The sequence below is a fragment of the Fusarium pseudograminearum genome, chromosome 3 (genome assembly GCF_000303195.2).
Source record: "Fusarium pseudograminearum CS3096 chromosome 3, whole genome shotgun sequence".
Taxonomy (NCBI): Eukaryota; Fungi; Ascomycota; class Sordariomycetes; order Hypocreales; family Nectriaceae; genus Fusarium; species Fusarium pseudograminearum.
Genome location: NC_031953.1, coordinates 2451884 through 2469355, shown reverse-complemented (window position 1 = coordinate 2469355; position 17472 = coordinate 2451884). Strand labels below are relative to the sequence as shown.

General features: G+C 49.2%; 7 protein-coding genes across 7 annotated transcripts, besides 2 other annotated features; 3 read left to right on the top strand and 4 right to left on the bottom strand.

Annotated features, from left to right (window-relative positions):
• Nucleotides 1-322: 322 nt before the first annotated feature.
• Nucleotides 323-3270, top strand: FPSE_03503 (uncharacterized protein; the record flags this gene model as incomplete). Its single annotated transcript, XM_009256622.1, has 5 exons — nucleotides 323-363; nucleotides 427-536; nucleotides 595-920; nucleotides 976-1339; nucleotides 1397-3270. The coding sequence occupies 5 exons, from the start codon at nucleotides 323-325 to the stop codon at nucleotides 3268-3270; spliced, it is 2715 nt and encodes a 904-aa protein (XP_009254897.1).
• Nucleotides 2747-2882: a microsatellite.
• An 804-nt stretch (nucleotides 3271-4074) lies between the features above and the next one.
• FPSE_03504 (uncharacterized protein) lies at nucleotides 4075-7370 on the bottom strand (the record flags this gene model as incomplete). Its single annotated transcript, XM_009256623.1, has 5 exons — nucleotides 4075-4114; nucleotides 4167-4368; nucleotides 4421-6857; nucleotides 6976-7162; nucleotides 7291-7370. The coding sequence occupies 5 exons, from the start codon at nucleotides 7368-7370 to the stop codon at nucleotides 4075-4077; spliced, it is 2946 nt and encodes a 981-aa protein (XP_009254898.1).
• A 580-nt stretch (nucleotides 7371-7950) lies between these two features.
• Nucleotides 7951-8055: a repeat region.
• Nucleotides 8056-9106: 1051 nt separating this feature from the next.
• On the bottom strand, nucleotides 9107-10099 carry FPSE_03505 (uncharacterized protein; the record flags this gene model as incomplete). Its single annotated transcript, XM_009256624.1, has 1 exon — nucleotides 9107-10099. The coding sequence occupies one exon, from the start codon at nucleotides 10097-10099 to the stop codon at nucleotides 9107-9109; it is 993 nt and encodes a 330-aa protein (XP_009254899.1).
• Nucleotides 10100-12428: 2329 nt separating this feature from the next.
• FPSE_03506 (uncharacterized protein) lies at nucleotides 12429-13853 on the bottom strand (the record flags this gene model as incomplete). The annotated part of the gene is made up of 4 exons (XM_009256625.1): nucleotides 12429-13234; nucleotides 13288-13366; nucleotides 13415-13671; nucleotides 13727-13853. 4 exons carry the CDS (start codon nucleotides 13851-13853, stop codon nucleotides 12429-12431), a joined length of 1269 nt encoding a protein of 422 aa, XP_009254900.1.
• Nucleotides 13854-14508: 655 nt separating this feature from the next.
• On the top strand, nucleotides 14509-15210 carry FPSE_03507 (uncharacterized protein; the record flags this gene model as incomplete). Its single annotated transcript, XM_009256626.1, has 2 exons — nucleotides 14509-14629; nucleotides 14702-15210. 2 exons carry the CDS (start codon nucleotides 14509-14511, stop codon nucleotides 15208-15210), a joined length of 630 nt encoding a protein of 209 aa, XP_009254901.1.
• A 62-nt stretch (nucleotides 15211-15272) lies between these two features.
• Nucleotides 15273-15764, bottom strand: FPSE_03508 (uncharacterized protein; the record flags this gene model as incomplete). The annotated part of the gene is made up of 1 exon (XM_009256627.1): nucleotides 15273-15764. One exon carries the CDS (start codon nucleotides 15762-15764, stop codon nucleotides 15273-15275), a length of 492 nt encoding a protein of 163 aa, XP_009254902.1.
• Nucleotides 15765-16351: 587 nt separating this feature from the next.
• Nucleotides 16352-16825, top strand: FPSE_03509 (uncharacterized protein; the record flags this gene model as incomplete). Its single annotated transcript, XM_009256628.1, has 3 exons — nucleotides 16352-16393; nucleotides 16464-16731; nucleotides 16785-16825. The coding sequence occupies 3 exons, from the start codon at nucleotides 16352-16354 to the stop codon at nucleotides 16823-16825; spliced, it is 351 nt and encodes a 116-aa protein (XP_009254903.1).
• Between the last annotated feature and the right edge of the window lie 647 nt (nucleotides 16826-17472).

The window sequence follows — 17472 nt, the reverse complement described above, 5'->3', positions numbered from 1 at the left end:
CCCTGGCCATCCTCTTTATCATACCCAATTGTTTATTTCTCATCATTTCTCAAGTGTGGTTTGCATGAACAACGCTTGAATCAGTACCAACATATTCAATTCTTTAATCCATTTCTTTTCGCGCGCTCACGTGTCGCCCATTAAAGCAGACCGAGTGTCTCTGTTGCACCAGGCACCACCAAAAAAAGATCGACCCTGCTACGTACATCTTCCTCCTCAACCTCCGTCTCTTCTTTTCTTCCCGCGCACAACCTTCCCATGACGCTTTCTCGGCTGTCTTAGGCTTTGCCCTCAGCTTTGGCGCTGTTACTGAGATTTCGCAATGGCGTCAACAATCACAGAAGCTCAGGCGGAGCTCATTCGGTATGTTACACGACCCTGATCGGTCGCGCCAGCAGCCAAGCTAACAACTTCTTCTTTTTCCAGCTCTCTTGCTCCCGACGAGATTCCTATCAAGCTGCGATGCGCGATCTGTAGTAAACTCGCCGTCAATGCCTACCGTCTTCCCTGCTGCGAGCAGGCAATCTGTGAATCATGTACGCGACCTACCTCCCGAAAGCTTTTCAACAGAATAATGTTACTAACTGCGATAAGGCCAGTCCAATCTACCCGCATCGTGTCCTGTTTGCGAACACTCGCCCTTGTCCGCTGAAGATTGCAATCCCAACAAATCGCTACGAACTACGATCAGAGTATTCTTGCGTACTGCGGAAAAGAAGCGTGAAGCGAGCCGGCCCAAGGAAGACAAAGATTCAGAGCCCGCAACACCCATCGAAGCACCGAAACAGAATCTCCCGACCAGGGAAGCGCCTGCGGTTGAGATAGCTCCAGAACAAAATCCGGGTGTGGGCGCGCCATCAGGTCAAATTGATAACGCTGAAAACGTTGATGAGAGTACTGCTACTCAACCCGCCCATCAGGTACCTCCAAACCCTTGTTAAATTCTCCAAGTTTCTTGCATCTCACAAATGATAGGCTATCAACTCTCAAGGCGACATCCCTACCGTTGAGGCTCCCGGACATGACGAAGCAGGCAACGTTCAAAACGTGTCTGCTGAAGGCAGTGTTGAAGAAGCCGGAGTTGAAAATCCTGATGAGCAGACTCTAACAAAGCAGGATGTCACCGAAGAACCGAACGGCGAAGGCAAAGAAGAGGAGAACCAACAAGAAGGTGGTGACGAGGACGAGGAAGATCAAGAGAAGCCCGATTCCGAATCCACAAACGGCAACTTCCCCAATGGCAGCTTTTCTGGCTCTGGCGATTTCAACCAGATGCAGATGATGATGGCTATGCAGAACGGTATGACGCCGAACTCTTTCGGCAACTTCCCCATGATGGGTAAGTGATGATACCATGTCAACTGGCCACATGAAAACGATACTAATTATATGCCAGGTATGCCGGGCATGGGCATGGACCCGATGACGATGCAGAACATGTACATGAACGGAGGCTTTCAAGGCATGGGCATGAACGGCATGGGTGGCTTTGGGGGTGGATTTGGCCAAGGCTCCAATAATAACTGGAACGGTTCTCAATCGTGGAATTTCGACCAGAATAATTACAATCAAAATGGTCCTGGCATGGGAACAGGTGATTTCGGGGGCTTTAACTCAGGATTCCAGACAGGATACAATCAAGGTAATTATGGTCAATTCAATGACTATCGCCGCAACAATTTCGGACGTGGTCGAGGCCGAGGCCGTGGTTACTATGGAGGTTACGGCCGCGGAGGCTACCAATTCGGAGGCAACGCCAGCTACCAGGATCAAGCTCAGTTCTCTCAGCACGGATCCGGTCAGTATGGCCAGAACAGTATCGATTCGGATAGCCAGCAAGTGGATGAGAATGGCCAACTGATTCAAAAAGACGGTACTGAAGGGGCTGATGAAGCGAGAACTTCAAATACAGTACAAGCCGATGGATCCAGTGAGGCCACAGGAAATGAGGTTTCCGGCGATGTTTCCTCTATGACGCCCAACATGGGGCCTGGTGCTTCTGCTGTTCGTCCAGTTCCGGTTCCAGATGTTCCGCTGAATGCGCCAACTGGCCCCAAGGCTATGAGGCAAGGTCTTCCTAACACAAGTCTTCATCATCTCCGAGCACGTGGTTACCAGGTTGGAAGTGAAGTTCCGCCCGGCAAGTCGACTCCTTCGGCAAGAGACAGCCCAGCCGAACGAGGCCGATCCAGGAGTAACTCTCTAGCCCCGAGCCGTGCTGGTACCGATGCTCGCGAGAAAGATAAGGACCATGAGTCTCAACGTGAGCATAGCAAAGACCGATCTCGCGATCATGACAAGCACGATAGAGAACGTGATGATCACGGCCAAAATCAAGTCCATACGGGATCTGCATCTCGTACCGTCAGCAGGAGTCGTAGTCGGAGCAGAGGGCATAAAAGCTCTCGTCGACGTAGACGTTACCGCTCGGAGTCCGTCGAGGATGACGGTTACGATGACGATTCCCGACGCAAGAAGCATCGAAGCCGACGACATCACCACGATGAGGAGGATTCCTCCCGTTCCAAGGATAAGGATAAGGACAAGGACGACAGATATGCTGATCGAAACCGCTCCACATCGCCGACAGAGTCCAAACGATCCAGCCACCGCAGCCGTCGTGATAGAGACTCAGACAAGCGGAAGGATCGAGAGAAGGATAAAGACGACCATCGTAGTGATGATCGTAAGAAGTCCGGACACCGCTCCTCGCATCGAGATAGGGACTATGATCACGAGCGACGCCGGGACAAGGACAGAGATCGCAGCGACAAAGACCGCAAGGATCGCAAAGATCGACATCGGGATAGGGACCGACGTGATCGCGACCGAGACCGGGACAAGGACAGAGATCGTGAGAGTCACCGGGACCGCGACAGAGAGCGCGACTCAAAATACAGCAGCAGACACCAATCGACCGACGCTGGGACTGCTTCCAACGACAAAGACCCCAAGCCTCCCTCAGGCCCTCGCGGTAACGAAACAAAGGCCAACTCTCAGAGTCGAACCGAAAGCTCGGGCAAAGACCCTCACACACTTGAACGTGAAGCTCGCGATCGTGAGCGTCTGCTAAAAGAAGCGCAGCGCATCGCAGGCATGACAGGTTGGAAGCGTAACCGTGGCGACGATGGTGACGATACGGGCTCACGCAAAGGACGCCGGACCGCATCCTCAACGTCAGCTCGTCGAAGTGAGGTCATCAACGGCGGCGATGAGGAGGAGAGAATGCGAAGGCTCGAGGCAGAGAGAGAAGGCGATCGATGGGGCTAGAAATCCAAACGTTCCCTAAGGAAACCCACCAAAGTACGGAAAAGATAAAAGCATGCTCTGTTCTTTCTCCCTGTTTCCCTATCTCCCCTTCTACTTTACCGTTGATTTCGTCACTTGGCGAGATGGACATAACTTTTTTTATCACTATCAGGTGTTGGTGGTTGACGCGTACCATATCTATGGTACCATGTACGAGTAACAAAAAAACCAAGGGAAAAGGGGGCTGCATTAAAAATGCTAGGTATACACATAAAACTATTCATTGGGGGTGCCAGTTTGGGTGCTGCTGGTTGACGGAAGCGACAACATGGAACAAGGCAGAAAAAAACATGCATTTCAGACAACATGCTAGCTAGCTTTCACTTTTCTGCAGGCATTTAATCAAGTCTTGAAAAGGCATTTCTATTATCTTGTTGTGACTCGATTATTGTGATATGGCATTCAACATAGATATATCTCAGGGGTGAGGGAACGTGATAGTCAAAGATTTATATTTCTAGCTGTTGCAAGCAGCTTTCAAATGGTATATCCATTTCCTCCTCTTCCTTATCTGTAATCCTTCTAACCCTCGGTGGGCAAAAAACTCCTTCGTCTTTCATTTCCTTGTAATGTGTGATTCATCAGTTATCATATAAAAACTCGCATCGAAGTATGTCGGCGTTTCAGCCATGTCTATCGTCCGCAACGCCATCTCATATGCTCCCGAATTATCCCAATGCAACATCTAGTTCTTCGTTGATGTTTTCGTTATGTGTTGAAACCTGTCGTTGCCTGCCTGCCGAGTCTTTGTCGCACCGAAATTGTCTAGTATATACCTTGAGTGCGATATTGGAAAGTGTCGTAGCTAGAAGAATGTCAGTAACGCATATATAACTGAGAAAATGCGGGCTGCTTACAGTCGAGTGTAGTAGCTACCGAATGACTTCGCGACGAGATCGTCCACAAAATGCTCTGCTTCCTCCGCGCTCAGGTGGAGTTGGAACCTCTGCCGGAGAGTGCTTGTAACTTGGGCAATGCCGACCGCGAAACAAGGCATGCTGGAATCGTGCCCCATCATTGTTACCAAGTCAATAATGTTATCTGCCGAGCGGCGTAAAGCTACAAGCCATATTATTATCTTTCCAGGTATGGATTTGTCAAGAGGGCTTACCTTGGAAAGCTTGTTTGCAGAGTCTCTTGTAATCTTCGAAATCGGAAGACATGGGCCCACCCAAAACATCGACATACTCGTGTGTAAGTTTGAACGGAGCAGCCTCAAAGCCAACAGAGCCAGGAGAGTTGGAAAGCATGAAGCCAAAGTCGATATGAATAATGTGGCCTTCACTGTCTACCAAAACATTTCCGTTGTGTCGGTCCTTCAGTTGCAATACATAGGAGATAATGCTATATGCTGCCAGGGACTTCTTGAATGCGTCAACTCCAGCGCGGAAATCTTTGCTGTCGGGTTTTCCAAAGGCTTTCAGGAAATGGTCTCGCAAGGTCGCAATACGATTGCGAGGATTTTGGCCAGACTCGACAGAAGCGAGAGTAAGGCTTCGCTTTAGGGAGTGGAGAGACACGCCGCTCGTAATGGTTTCAATGAGACCCGAGGACTCGCCTGTTACCAGTATTCGCATACGCTTCACCCAAACATCGGTACCAGCATCAACCCAAATCTTGTGGCACACGTCGATAAGCTGGCAAGCGAACGCTTCTTGTCGAAGATCCGCCCCTGTCTTGACAATGACACTCACCAAATCCCAGTTTTTCATCCAACCATAAGGTGAGGATTTGCGAATTCGTTCTTTCTTGGCTTCCCAGGCTTCGCCAAAGACGGCCGCACTAGGGTCGTCGCGATCACCACGACGTTGTACACCGCCAGTCTTGATATCATTCTCCATTCGTTCGCGGCCCGCACTGGCATTGAGATTAGGGTCGATCTGAGCGTCTTCCTCCAAATCAGGATTATTCACAGGGATTGGGGTTGTGCTAGCTTTGGCGATGATAGTGTCAAAGGTTGGGCCCTGTTCATCAACGTCGAAGCTCTTTTCCTCAAGACTCTGCATACTAGCGATGATCTTGGCTCTAATAGCAGCAACCTCCTGTTTGGGGCGCTTCCCGCTAGTGGCTTCCAGTTGTGCGAGCATTTGAGAAGCTGTTCGCATATGTGTGGCGAGAGCAGAGAAATCAGGCTGGTCGGCTGGCGTACTTCGCTGTATTGGCAGAGTCATCCTTCGCGAAATAGGTCCCGGGCTGTTAGATCGGGACGTTCCTGTGCCGGATGATCGTGGCGTCGTCAAGTCCAAGGTTGAGGTAGATGCCGTAACCCCCCCGCTGGGGAGACGTTGAGCATTCTGGCTTTGTGCAAGCCTTGGAGAGGCCCTGACTGGTGACTCGTCGATACCTTTGAGCAGTGGTGAACTTCCAAGGTCGCCAGAAGCAGGCTCAAAAACACTATCTAGTGTAGGTTCTGGTGTTTTGACTGTAGGTGAGAGGCGAGGCGAGTCAGAAAGGTCAAATATTCGCTTTGCTCGAGATGTTACTCCAAGAAGATTGTTTAAAAGCCGGTGGTTATCAGGCGCATCAGGATCGAAAGAGAAATCGTCCCTCAAAACTTCTACCATGATCAGATAAGGAACCTTTTCAGCGCTGTTGAGCACTGTCGCTTCTGCAGGGTTCACGCGCACGATGCGATGGTGTCGACTCTTTCCAGGCGATCCATTAACCAGGGTTGGGGGGCAGATGACCGGAATATCAACCTCAGCAGGCAAGTCCTGTGATATCAAGGCCAGCTCTGCGCGAAGGGCGCTCATTCGAGCTGGCTTAGGAACCAGCACTAATCGATTTGAAATACCCTCCAAGGCCGTCAAGAATTGTGTTTGCGACCTGAAATAATGCTGCCTCAAAAGCCTCGTCTTCTGGACGGGCGACAAGTCATTCACCGCCAGAATCGCCTTGGCATGATGCGAGTGCCTCCTGTTAGAGCTGTCGGTCGGATGTTGCGTAGGACCTGCTGAAACTGGCGTCGTCGGTCTCGTCGGAAGCTGGGCAGACGGAAGTGGGAGAGAGGATGTGCTAAGCTTGGCTCCTTCCAGCGATCTCAGCTCAAGAGCAGACGGTCGAGTCGTGTTAGCCGGTGTCCTCGACCTTTGGGGTGGGATGATCGCCGGCGGCGGTTGAGGACTACGGGCCGGCTTGGGAGAAGAGTCCCTGGATCCTTTAGGGTCCGGCGCACTGAAGGTACGAGTACTTTCTCGAGCGCGTCTCGAGCGCGAATTCCCTGCGGTAACCGTACGTGCCCTCGAAGGCTTGGTGTTCTCCTTGGGTTCCTGCAAGTCATTTGTGACAGGCTGTGGCTTGCGGGCCTGGGCGACTGCGAGAGGACCAGCCCACATCGGAAACATTGGCAGCGCAACACTAGCAAGCACAAAGCTGGAAAGGACTGTGACGGGAAGAACATTCTCGGTTATCTTCTCATGTCGAGCGGTGTCGGCAAGCCCAAAGACAATATGCTGGACCTTGTTGTATACACGGCGACATGTCTGAAACGAGTCGGATGATGGATTGGACGATAAATCGTGGAGATATGTCTGAAATAGCCAGAAAGTCTGCGCGTGCAATTGTCAGTGTTCTGCCATTATTCGGTCCGTCAACGTGATTCCCATGACGTGGTGGTTCTCGCATTCCATGTCAAAGGCTCAGTTGAGTGTCGTTCGTTACACGTACCAGCAGCGCAGCTGTGACGGATTCCTCGCACAAGTCCATCAAAAACTCCTCCAATGCCATTGACTCATTGTGCACGCTGATTATAAGGTGGCATAGCTGTGGTAAGAAGAACTCGATGTCCTCGTAGGGAAACTGGCGCAGCTTCTGGCAGAGAACATAGTGAATTCCCACATGGTCGGCGTAGCGGCTGTTGCGACAGGTGGCATTAGCGATTGGCGAAGTCGGAGGCGGCGGATGAAGCGAGATGGTCACGTAGGGGACATGGCCAGTATCAACACTCGGTAGAGGGCGTGCAGGGGTTTGCAAGAAACTCACGAGAGGTAAGAGACGGGGAGAAAGGGGTTTGAGTTGAAGACGTCGGACTCGAGGAACCTCTGAAGCAGGTCCCACGACATTGGTTTACGCGGGGGAGCAAGCGCCTGTAATGGACAGCTGGCGGTTCGTCATCTAGGGTTTGTACAGGAATTGGAAAGAACGGAAGGATGCTCCTAGGATATGTGATTAGGAGAGCTAGAGGTTGACGCTGCAGCGAGAGGACGAAATCAAGAGGCCATTCATATGAGACAAAGTTGGTTGATGTTGACGAAACCGTCCCGCCCGCCTTCTTCAGTGGGAGGATTTACAGGAGTCGTAGCGGCTAAGGTTGACTAGAGACTAGAGGCGTCCATCCGTCTTAGAATAATAGTGGATAATTCCAATCGCTCAGGACCAGGAGTGGGAATAACAATAGCTGGCCACTTGGCTTTAGGCGATCAAAGCCAAGGAGTTCACCTGTGAGAAATAATGGAAAACCTCTCGGTAGTCCAATGAGACAGCTTGCTACACCCCTGAGGCCGAGCGAAGCCTGGGGGCACTAGACTAAAATACAGTCCGCAGGGGTTACAAATGTAAATTTCCACTTTTATTTTTGTAGCTACGTACCTTACAGTTAAAACTTTAATTTTTAAAGATAAAATACTAAAAAGGTCTAAATAGATAAATATTCTAATATAAATAGAATTAAATAAGAGAAATAATAATATATTTTATTACTATTTAAGAAAATATAGAAATATATTTATTAATACTGATTTATATATAGAATCTACAGTAGCGATGTACTGACTTTACATTTGTAACCCCTGAGGACTGTACTGTCCTAGAACTGGACTCAAGTATGGACCAGAAAAGTTGACAGCCGGAGGCATGAGAGACAGAATTAGTAAGTCAATTTATGCCATTTAGGTCCTACTCTCAGCTTCTTTATTTTTGCTGCCTCAAGCTCAGAGGCCAACTTTTCTGCTACCCACTAGGAGGTAGGTATGCATGGACCCTTTTGGCGACTCGGAGTGCCATCTCCTTCTCCATAGTTTCTTCATATAGATTCTGATTAATTACCTGTTAGGTACTGCTAGGTATCTACTAAGATATCTACCTAGTAGGTAGGTAATTTCTAAGTAGGTAGCAACCAGCAGCGTCTCTAGTCAGTCCATGTGATTTGTTGTAAAATATCAAATTGCTAGACTTTCTTGTGTGCCCTCAACCTGTAAGTTCATGCACAATTAAGTTCCTGGTCAAAGTTTGTTGTTCCGTGTATTGCTGACGTCAGTAGTTTCTACGTCAGTGGTTTGTGCTACTCCAGGGTAGTAGACAGCAGGTGAAAACGTTCCAAAGAGAAGAAATGGTTATGTTCGAAAAAGTCAATTGTTTGAATAAGAGGACAGTCATGATGGAAAACAGACGAGGACACTTGTCGACATCTAATAGCATGCTCCGTATAATCACTTAAAAACCCATGTCGCTATTTCCTTCTAAAACGCAAGCGATTGATTATCGATGGACAAGAGAGTATATAATGATATTCCGAGAAATTCTATATAGCTTAAACTGGAGATTGTTCCGCGAAACCAGTAACTAACTACCTAACAATCATATCCATCCCCATCTCATAAACGTATAATGATACGCAAGCTTCAAATAACACAACAAAGGCTATGGGACGAACTGTCTTCCGTAGCGCCAAACACCGGCTCGATGCGAGTCCTCCCGAACGCCAACCACTTGATCATTTTCTCATGACACATCCCAAAAACAAGAAAAACAACAAAAAGCTTGCACAACAATCCTTCGTACAGGATCAAAGCACAATGCCTCATGCCGCTTTCTTCTTCCGACCACCGCGCGTTCTCTTTTTCGGCTCTTCAATTTCCTCATCACTTGAGCTCTCCTGCTTAGCCTTGGATCTGCTGCCCTCCTTCTCGTTCTCGACGCGACTAACTATATCACGTAGGAAATCCCATTGTTCATCTGTTTCTACAACTTGCTTGAGCATTGACGCAGTAACTCTCTTTGAGCCTTTATCTTTGGCTACGTCGGCGCTCTTTGTCACGAGCTGTATCATAAAAAGCTCGAGAGCTTTACCCACAGCAATCGGGGTTTGCTGCGCAACTTTGCCAACTTCCTCGTCAGCCTGCATAATTCGCTTGATCCTGGCTGTGGGGAATTTGGTTCGAACGGGAGATGGGTCGATTGCAGGTGCCGCAGGGGGCGCGGCTTTGCGCGGAGGCATATTTGTATCGAACGGTGCAGCGCCAAACGTAGAGGTTCGTTCCAAACCACCAGCTGCGGTTAGCGGTGTGTAGGACGGGTCGTATGTTGTCGCGTTGTGGTTGGAAGCTTGCTCTGGGTACACTTGGCCGCCGAGCGAAGCGTGTCGCGCTTGAGGCTGTCGCAGATGTGAATGCGAAGAGGTAGGATCACACTCGTAGCCGTAGCCGGAAAGTCTTGGTTGGTCCGGTGTAGAGTAGATGTAGTGCTCTGGGATAGAAGAATGTCGCGATGGGTAGGGCTGATATTCCGGCCTTGAAGTTCTTGGTTGCGCAGAACGTTGTTGGTAGTCGAACTCCAAATGATGGAACGTGGAGTCGGCTGAGACACGAGTGGTGCTGTCGAAGTGAGGAGAAGGGGGAACGTAGGAAGAAAAAGAAGCAGATCTGGTGTAGGTTGGGGACTCTGCTTTATATTCGTATCCCGGCCTAAAGTCACTGTCTGTTTGTGGATGATGTACTTCTTCCTGAGTGGGACCGTTTGAGTAAAAAGAGGAGAGGTCCGGAGACTTGGGGGCATAGCTGTCGTCGGCAGACATAATAAATTTTTATGTCTGGGTCTTTCTCCTGCCGAGAGATTGGGTTTATGGTGGGGCGTGCACGCCGAAGCGGCCGGGCTAAAATTATTAAAGTCCAGCGGAAAGCCAGTAAATGAAAGAATTCCTCCCTGTGGATATACGGGTATTAAACGCCAGTCGATGAACTTCGATAATAGTAGAGAGCGTTGTGTGCTGTGGATGACAAGGTGCCTGGCGGCACAGACGAAATAATAGCGGGGTGATACAAGCCTGCGTCACAGAACAAAGGTAGCTGTAAGCACGAACCTGTATTTGCTATTCACCGTGTTTGGTTTGGTTTGTGTTTGTGCTTTGGAATTTCCTTTTGTGATCAAGAGCAAGACATACAACAACAAAATCGTAGGCAGCCGGAAGCCAGACCACTAACAGTTAATGCCTTGTTTGATGTGTCGAGTTGAGTCTTTGTGTTGGCTGTTGTACTCGGTTTGGTTATTCAGCTAAAAATACGCGAGGGCCTGTCCGAGTATAGTACTGGTAGATATATGTGACGGGAGCCTAGAGCTTGGAACAAGGAGACGAGACAAAGCGGCGGCTGAAAGGGTCCTCTCTGGGCTAATATATCAATCAAACATCAATCCCCAACACTGACTAGGTAGTTTGCCAGGAAGGCTAGATGCTGCAGCTGAACAGGTGCCGATAAGAGCCGTGCGTAATTGACAGGGGAAATAAGGAGTTTGGTTCACGAATCAGCAAGCTCGGGTTCCCGTCCCTGGACAGGGTTTGGGAATGACGATGTGCTCTAGTTGACGTGATGGTTGACAATGCAGTGTGGCCGTCCTAACGAGACCGCATACGGGGCACAGATGCTAAGGCTTAGAGATGCGGACGAGGAAGAAACGACAAACTGCTGCCTTTTCAACTATGTATCGCAAAGCGGTTGGTTGCAGCGCAGGAGGAGGGGACGGGGACGGGCTACTAGTCTATGTAAGACAGCCCCTTGCAACCAAGATGACAACAACTGGACCTGTTCTGCCAATTCTCCTGGTGGAGGCAGTACAGTAAGCGGGTTGAAACAAGGTTCGGAAGGCGACAATGTGCGTGTAAGCTGGACTGATCTGTATAAAAGTCGAGACCAAGCCAAAGTGCAGGCGTGTAAGTGTACAATGAGTGCGAGGGATCATGTAATAATAACAACAACACGGTGGAGCAGCGGATCTTCTACCCAGCCTGGCTGTTGGTTACCCAGTTCCGGTAATGACTGAAGGCGATGGTGATGGCTGTGATCATGAGGTCGCTATCGCAGAGGTAAGAGGCGTCAGTAATTGGCAATGAATGATATTAAGTGGCGGGGGAAACGAGGGAATGCCGGTCGTTTATATGTGCACATGGCAGGCGGCGGAGGGATGTCTCTTGTATTTACGAGACGGAAGTAGCTGCGGTAGGCAGACCCTTGTGACTTGACGCCAAACACCAAATCAGAGACGGCGCCGTCTCAAGCTGATCCTCGGGCATGCACACACGGAGGTATTGAAGTAACTGCCTGGGTTCTCGGCCCTGTAAGGAACCATCCATGCCCCGAGATCTCCGGGCTCCCACACTGCGCTATAGTGCGCCATGGTAGTATTTTATGCAATCTAATCCTGGGTACCTGCCCTGCTGCCTTATGGAGAGCAGGAACGTACAGTACCACGTGTGCCCCACACCATAGATGAGCATCATTTTAATAGCAGAACTTTGTTATTAATGATTTTTATATTTCATTCTTACAACGCTCCATCTACTTGAACTTGATCTCGGTTTTTCTACCTCACCCAGGAAGCTTGAGAACCACGATGCAGTGCTATCTTTCTTTAGGTGGTGATTTATCGTTTCCGCAGATACATCGTCAACCTCAGACATAACATGGCTTGAGCTATCTATGCCTCACATCAGCCGCACAATGCGCCTGCGCGCCGGTGGAGTCCATTCCATCCATACTCCTTCAAAAGATACACGGAAACGTACCGCTGATTCAAACACTGAAGTAACTGGCATGGTCCGGATGCCTGCAGTTAGGCGCTTTAAGCTTCCATCCTGTAGCCCATACCAGTATCGACTGAGTTACCTACCATCTCCTTAACACAACACGTCACCTAGCGATCCTGCAGGCACACATTCCGTTCTATATTGGGCAAGTGTAAGTGTTTCTACCAATATTTTCACTGTCTTTCTCCACGTTTTTATGATGATACAAGTTGAGCTTTAATCTCTGAGCAGGCCTGGTGAGGACGAAGCCGAGTTTTACACTATGGTTCCTGATTCACCAACTACAGGCCTTGTCTGTGAATTTTTACTTGATCTAATCTGACTACTACACTTTATCACCGTTCAATGGACCCCATTCAAGCATTCGTCTTCTAATCTCCTTGACAGCAGTTCGAAGTCCTTGCAGTCGCTTCTCCTCTGTGCTCGAAAGGAACAGCGAGGCTACGGGCCATGCGTGGATGCCTCCATCAAATTTCTGTCCTTCGGCCTGAACACCGATTTTGGCCTGTCTTTTGAGAAAGTCTTCAATATCCGGGGCAAAGACCTCTTCTTCCCCAAATATGACGAAATATCCTCGTTCAGGACTGGCTGCTCTCCAGAGCTTGTCATCGACGCAATTTCCGGGAGAGGCCGGCTGCTGTTGGACCATGTTTTCACCTGCATACTCTTGTGCATACTTCCACAGAGTGCGTTTGTCCAAGAAGTCACTTTTGGAATTGTAGTGCAAGTTCGACATGAGTGTTACCCATGGCGAGATAAGTGTCGCCATTCGGGGCAAGGGCAGATGTGATGGATCAAAATCAGCAAGGCCACCCCAGGTATCAGCATTGACGCCATTCTTATCTTGGCTGGCTGCTTGAGCACCCAGTTCGAGTAGCATGCTAAGGATCAATGAGCCACCAGCAGAGTCGCCTGAGACGCAGACCTTGGAGGCGTCCTTGACGACTTTGAGAACATGCCTGTAACCTTCCAGTGCTTCTAGAACCTGCCTTGGGTAGACTTGATCAGGCACCAAAGTGTATTCAAGCCCAAATATGGCTGGATTCTTAAACCCAGCTTCAACCAGGAGGTGATGCCAGGCCATAAGGAACTCGAGATAAAAGTAACTCGAACCCATCAAGAATCCACCGCCTTGTGACAATTAGTATTACGTAAAGAAGAAGTGTACGAGTCTCGAATCCTACCGTGGACATAATAGAGCACAAAATCCGGAGGATGCTCTGGTTGGTGCATTATCCAGGTACCTTTGGTCTGAACGGCTCCCTACTACCCATTAGTCGAACGACCGGCCCCTAGCAACGAGAAGCATACTTGTCCAATCTCATACTCTCGATAGTGCACCGGAGATCTAACGTAGCCATGTCGAAGCATCCGCCACCGAGTGAATGGCAGTGCAACGTATTTGCCAAAGAAGACCCTTCCAACTTTGGCGGGCATGTTAGCAAACGCATACCGTACGCAGCGTATCACGAAATCCTCGAATACTGTAGCAGTTTGCGTGAATGCGAGTTGTCGACTTGGGTGAGTCAAGTAACGATCGGTGACAAATTCATAGGGTAGTTGAATCACTGTGTTTGTCATGTGAGTTGGCTTGCGGCAGATGTTCAGCGAGTGTTTACTGACATAGGAATGGCAAAGCCTTGAGGGCCGTGAACAGAGTAAGAAAGAATCCAGCGTTCCATATAAGTTGAGGCGCAAGAAATATGAGGAAAACGCCGCAGTCAATGAGCGTTATAGGGCCGAGGATCATTGTGAGGGAACCTTTGCCTGGCGAGAGGAATGGGTCATGAAATCCGAGAGAGAATGGCCGACAGTTTTCAACGCATAAGTGAGTGTTTCATAAGCCTCTGGGAAGTTATTGATGGAGGTTGAAAAAAAAATGAAGAATGAGAAAATGATATGTCTGTAGCCCGATTGTTCCAGATTTCAGTATATCTCTGGATCTATCCCTGACGCGTTGAGAGAGACGGGTATCAGATCGATGATGGAGGGGCTGGTGTCAGTTGGTTAAGTGCTGGGACTTGGGAACCCGCCTAGCCTGACAGTTGTAAATCAGAGATCGACCTTCCTTACATGTGATGCGATGACCTCGATTAATAAACCTCAATGTCCATATTTCTTCCCTTACCCTAAAGGAACACTCGTAACTCGATTCATGCGAGTGAATGACAATAATGTTTCGACGTCTCGCAACAGCTGACATAATCTGGTTGGGGCCAATTTCTCACCGCATTCATACAATGACAATGCGAGCGAGTGGGTTTTGAACATTCTCTCAATAAACGGAGTTTAACATCTCAGGATCTACGTCACAACTACACAACGAGCTGTCGACACCAACTGCTTGGCATATTCGACAGAGAAATTTCCCAAGATCGTTTACATCGACGACGCCTGCATCCAAGATGGGCGAATCCCTTCCAGAAGAAGCGCCTTTCCCGCTGACTGATGTTGATAAATGGGTTCTTTCACAAACCGACGAAGAATTTCACAAGCATGACTGGCAGGAGCTGAAGGAAATTATTGGTGAGTGGCCCTAGTTGATGATCTACTCGACGACTACTTCCTGCTGTGAGGCCAGGCATTGATACTAGTTAGAGGCAAACAACTTATCAGTCTTGAAGCGCAAGCCTTCTGACCTTCGTCGATACATGGCCTGGACTGCCGAAACAAAAGCAGAGTATGGCTCCATGACAAATTACCTGCTCGTCAATCGCCTGCCCAAGGAATGGGGCAACCCGCCTTTCACGCCCGCGTCTTCCATCCCGTTTAAAGACACTTCAGACTACCGTATCCTGATTAATGACTGGCCCTATGGCTTGGATCCGGAGATTCGGCATATTGTCGTATGGTTGCGCACAACCATTCCAACAGATCCCGAGACTGGTGATATGACGCCCGATAGTAGAGCATTGGTCCAGTCTTTTGTAAAGGAGACTTTCATTGATGCTCTTGGCCCAGACGGAGAGAATCGAGTGCTGTGGTTCAAAAATTGGGTAGCCCTTCAGAGCGTGCGCGCCCTGGAGCACATTCATATCTTGGTCCGTAATGTAGACGACGATACCCTGGAGCGATGGGCGGGAGAGCGTCCGAAGCAAAGCACTTAGACAGCCTGACCGATTGAAGGTGCCTGAGTAGATAAAGAGCCCAATAGGAACAATTAAATCGATTAAGCAGCACGGCGCGCCTTTCGGTTGCCGGGGGGAGCTGCACCGGCGCCAACATCACCAGCTCCTTGAAACTCAGCCATCTTCTGCTTTCCCATACCGAGCAGTCCACTTCCGAGGTACAGGCCGTAAGCAGGAAGAACAAGCCACAGGAACCAAGCTTTGTTTCCGAAGAAAATGACAAGAACAACCGCGGCCCAGGTGACCCAGATAACGTCAAACATATATTCAGTCAAACCAGGAGAGGACAGATCTTCACCAGCGGTGCGCAGGGCCTTGGTTGTCGGGTCGTATTTGGGTCGGCCGGAAAACTCGAGAACATACTCGCAGATGAGCGCAGGTACAGAAAAGAGGCCGTATAACCATAGAGATCGAGAACGAAATAGAAAATGAGAGAGGAGAAAGAGGGCGTTGACGACAAGAGAGCCGACGTGGAGGTTGTTCAGCGCCGCGGCGTTGGATTTGGCGCGATCCTTCTTTGCTTTCTGGGCCATTATGACTGTTGTATGCTGGGTGTATAAAGCGATAAAAGTCTCGTTGTGCGAGTTATGACAGACTGAAAAAAGGTTGAAAATGAAGCTTGACCGTCGACTTGATGAGTGAGTGGAATGACGAAGCTGGACGTTGATGACAAGGGATCGCCTTCAATTGCAGTGATCTGATAGGCACCTCCACTTTCCACCTTTGGGCTGGGCTGGCCTTAATCCAGATGTAAAGCTCGCCCAAGAGCATCAAGTAATGGAATGAGACTTTATATCGAGCAGCATATATATGTGTGCTTACGGTTCTTTATCCTTTACTTTTATTACATACCTAGGTAGGCAGATGGTCAGTTCAATTTGCAGTGGAATTATGGTTCTTGCTTTGATGTCTGTTCCATGAGACTGGATCAACACCTAGTATTATAGTCACGTGGGATCATGTGGAGCGGTGCCAGATAAGCGATAAGCGCACAACTTTTTGAATTGGGGCTAAATCGTGAACTCTTCTACAACAAAAGGAATCAATCCCTCATCCTTCCCAGGCCGTCATCACGTTACCGTTGCAGTCGCCTTTGCCGAGTCTTGACAGCCCATTCACAATGTCTCACCAGAAGAACGAGAAGGACGTCGGTGACGCTCCCGTATGTTGATACAACCCCTCGCCTACGACTGCGATTGCGACTCTGGCGACAATGCTAACACCCACACCAGAAGAGCCACCGTATCCGAATCACCCTGACCAGCCGAAAGGTCCAGTCTCTTGAGAAGGTCAGCGCTGAGCTCATTGAGCGTGCCCGCAGCAAGGGTCTCACCATCAAGGGCCCTGTCCGCCTCCCCACCAAGAACCTCAAGATCACCACCCGCAAGACCCCTTGTGGTGAGGGTTCCAAGACCTGGGACTCCTACGAGCTCCGTGTTCACAAGCGCCTCATCGACCTCCACGCCCCCACCGAGGTTGTCAAGTCCGTCATCGTCAACAGTAAGGGATCCCGTTTCGTCAGGATAGTTGCACAAAATCTAACCAATTTATAGTCGAGGCCGGTGTTGAGGTCGAGGTTACCATCGCTGCTTAAATGTGGTCACGGTCCTAGTCAGTGGTAAAAAAGCCTGGTTGTGTCCTGGCATTGTGAGGGAAGGGAATGATGGGAACATCAGGCTCTTGCCCTCGAGAAGAGTGGTGGATATAGGATACTCAGTCATGATTAATGAATATCTGAGAACCTCGTGTTCTACCATTCAAAACTACCAGTTCACATTGCCACTGTATTGATTTTGCCTGCCAACTTACACAGGACATATTGATTCGTACCTTGAAATCCAGACAAGACTCATATTCGTTACTAGACTGGCAGTAGATAATTTGTTTCATGTGAAAGCACTAGCTAAAACCTAGGTACCTAAGGATAGATGCAGCTGATACTCGACACTTGGCCATTTTATATCAGAAAGAAGGAAACCTGGAACACTGATTGAGAAAGGGGGGACTTTGCTCTTCCACTATTACTATACCTATTTCTTCCCAATGTAGGTATTCCTTGGTAGGCACTCTGGGCTTATATCAAGAAATCAATTATTTGAATTCTGGGCATGAACTACTATGAATCTGAACTAGCAGCACGAAACCTCAGTGGCTGAGAGATTTGAGATCTGTAGTTTCGGGTACTTACACTTGGGCGAGCATGCGTAGTCTTTCCAAGTATCTATACTTGGAAGCTGGTTG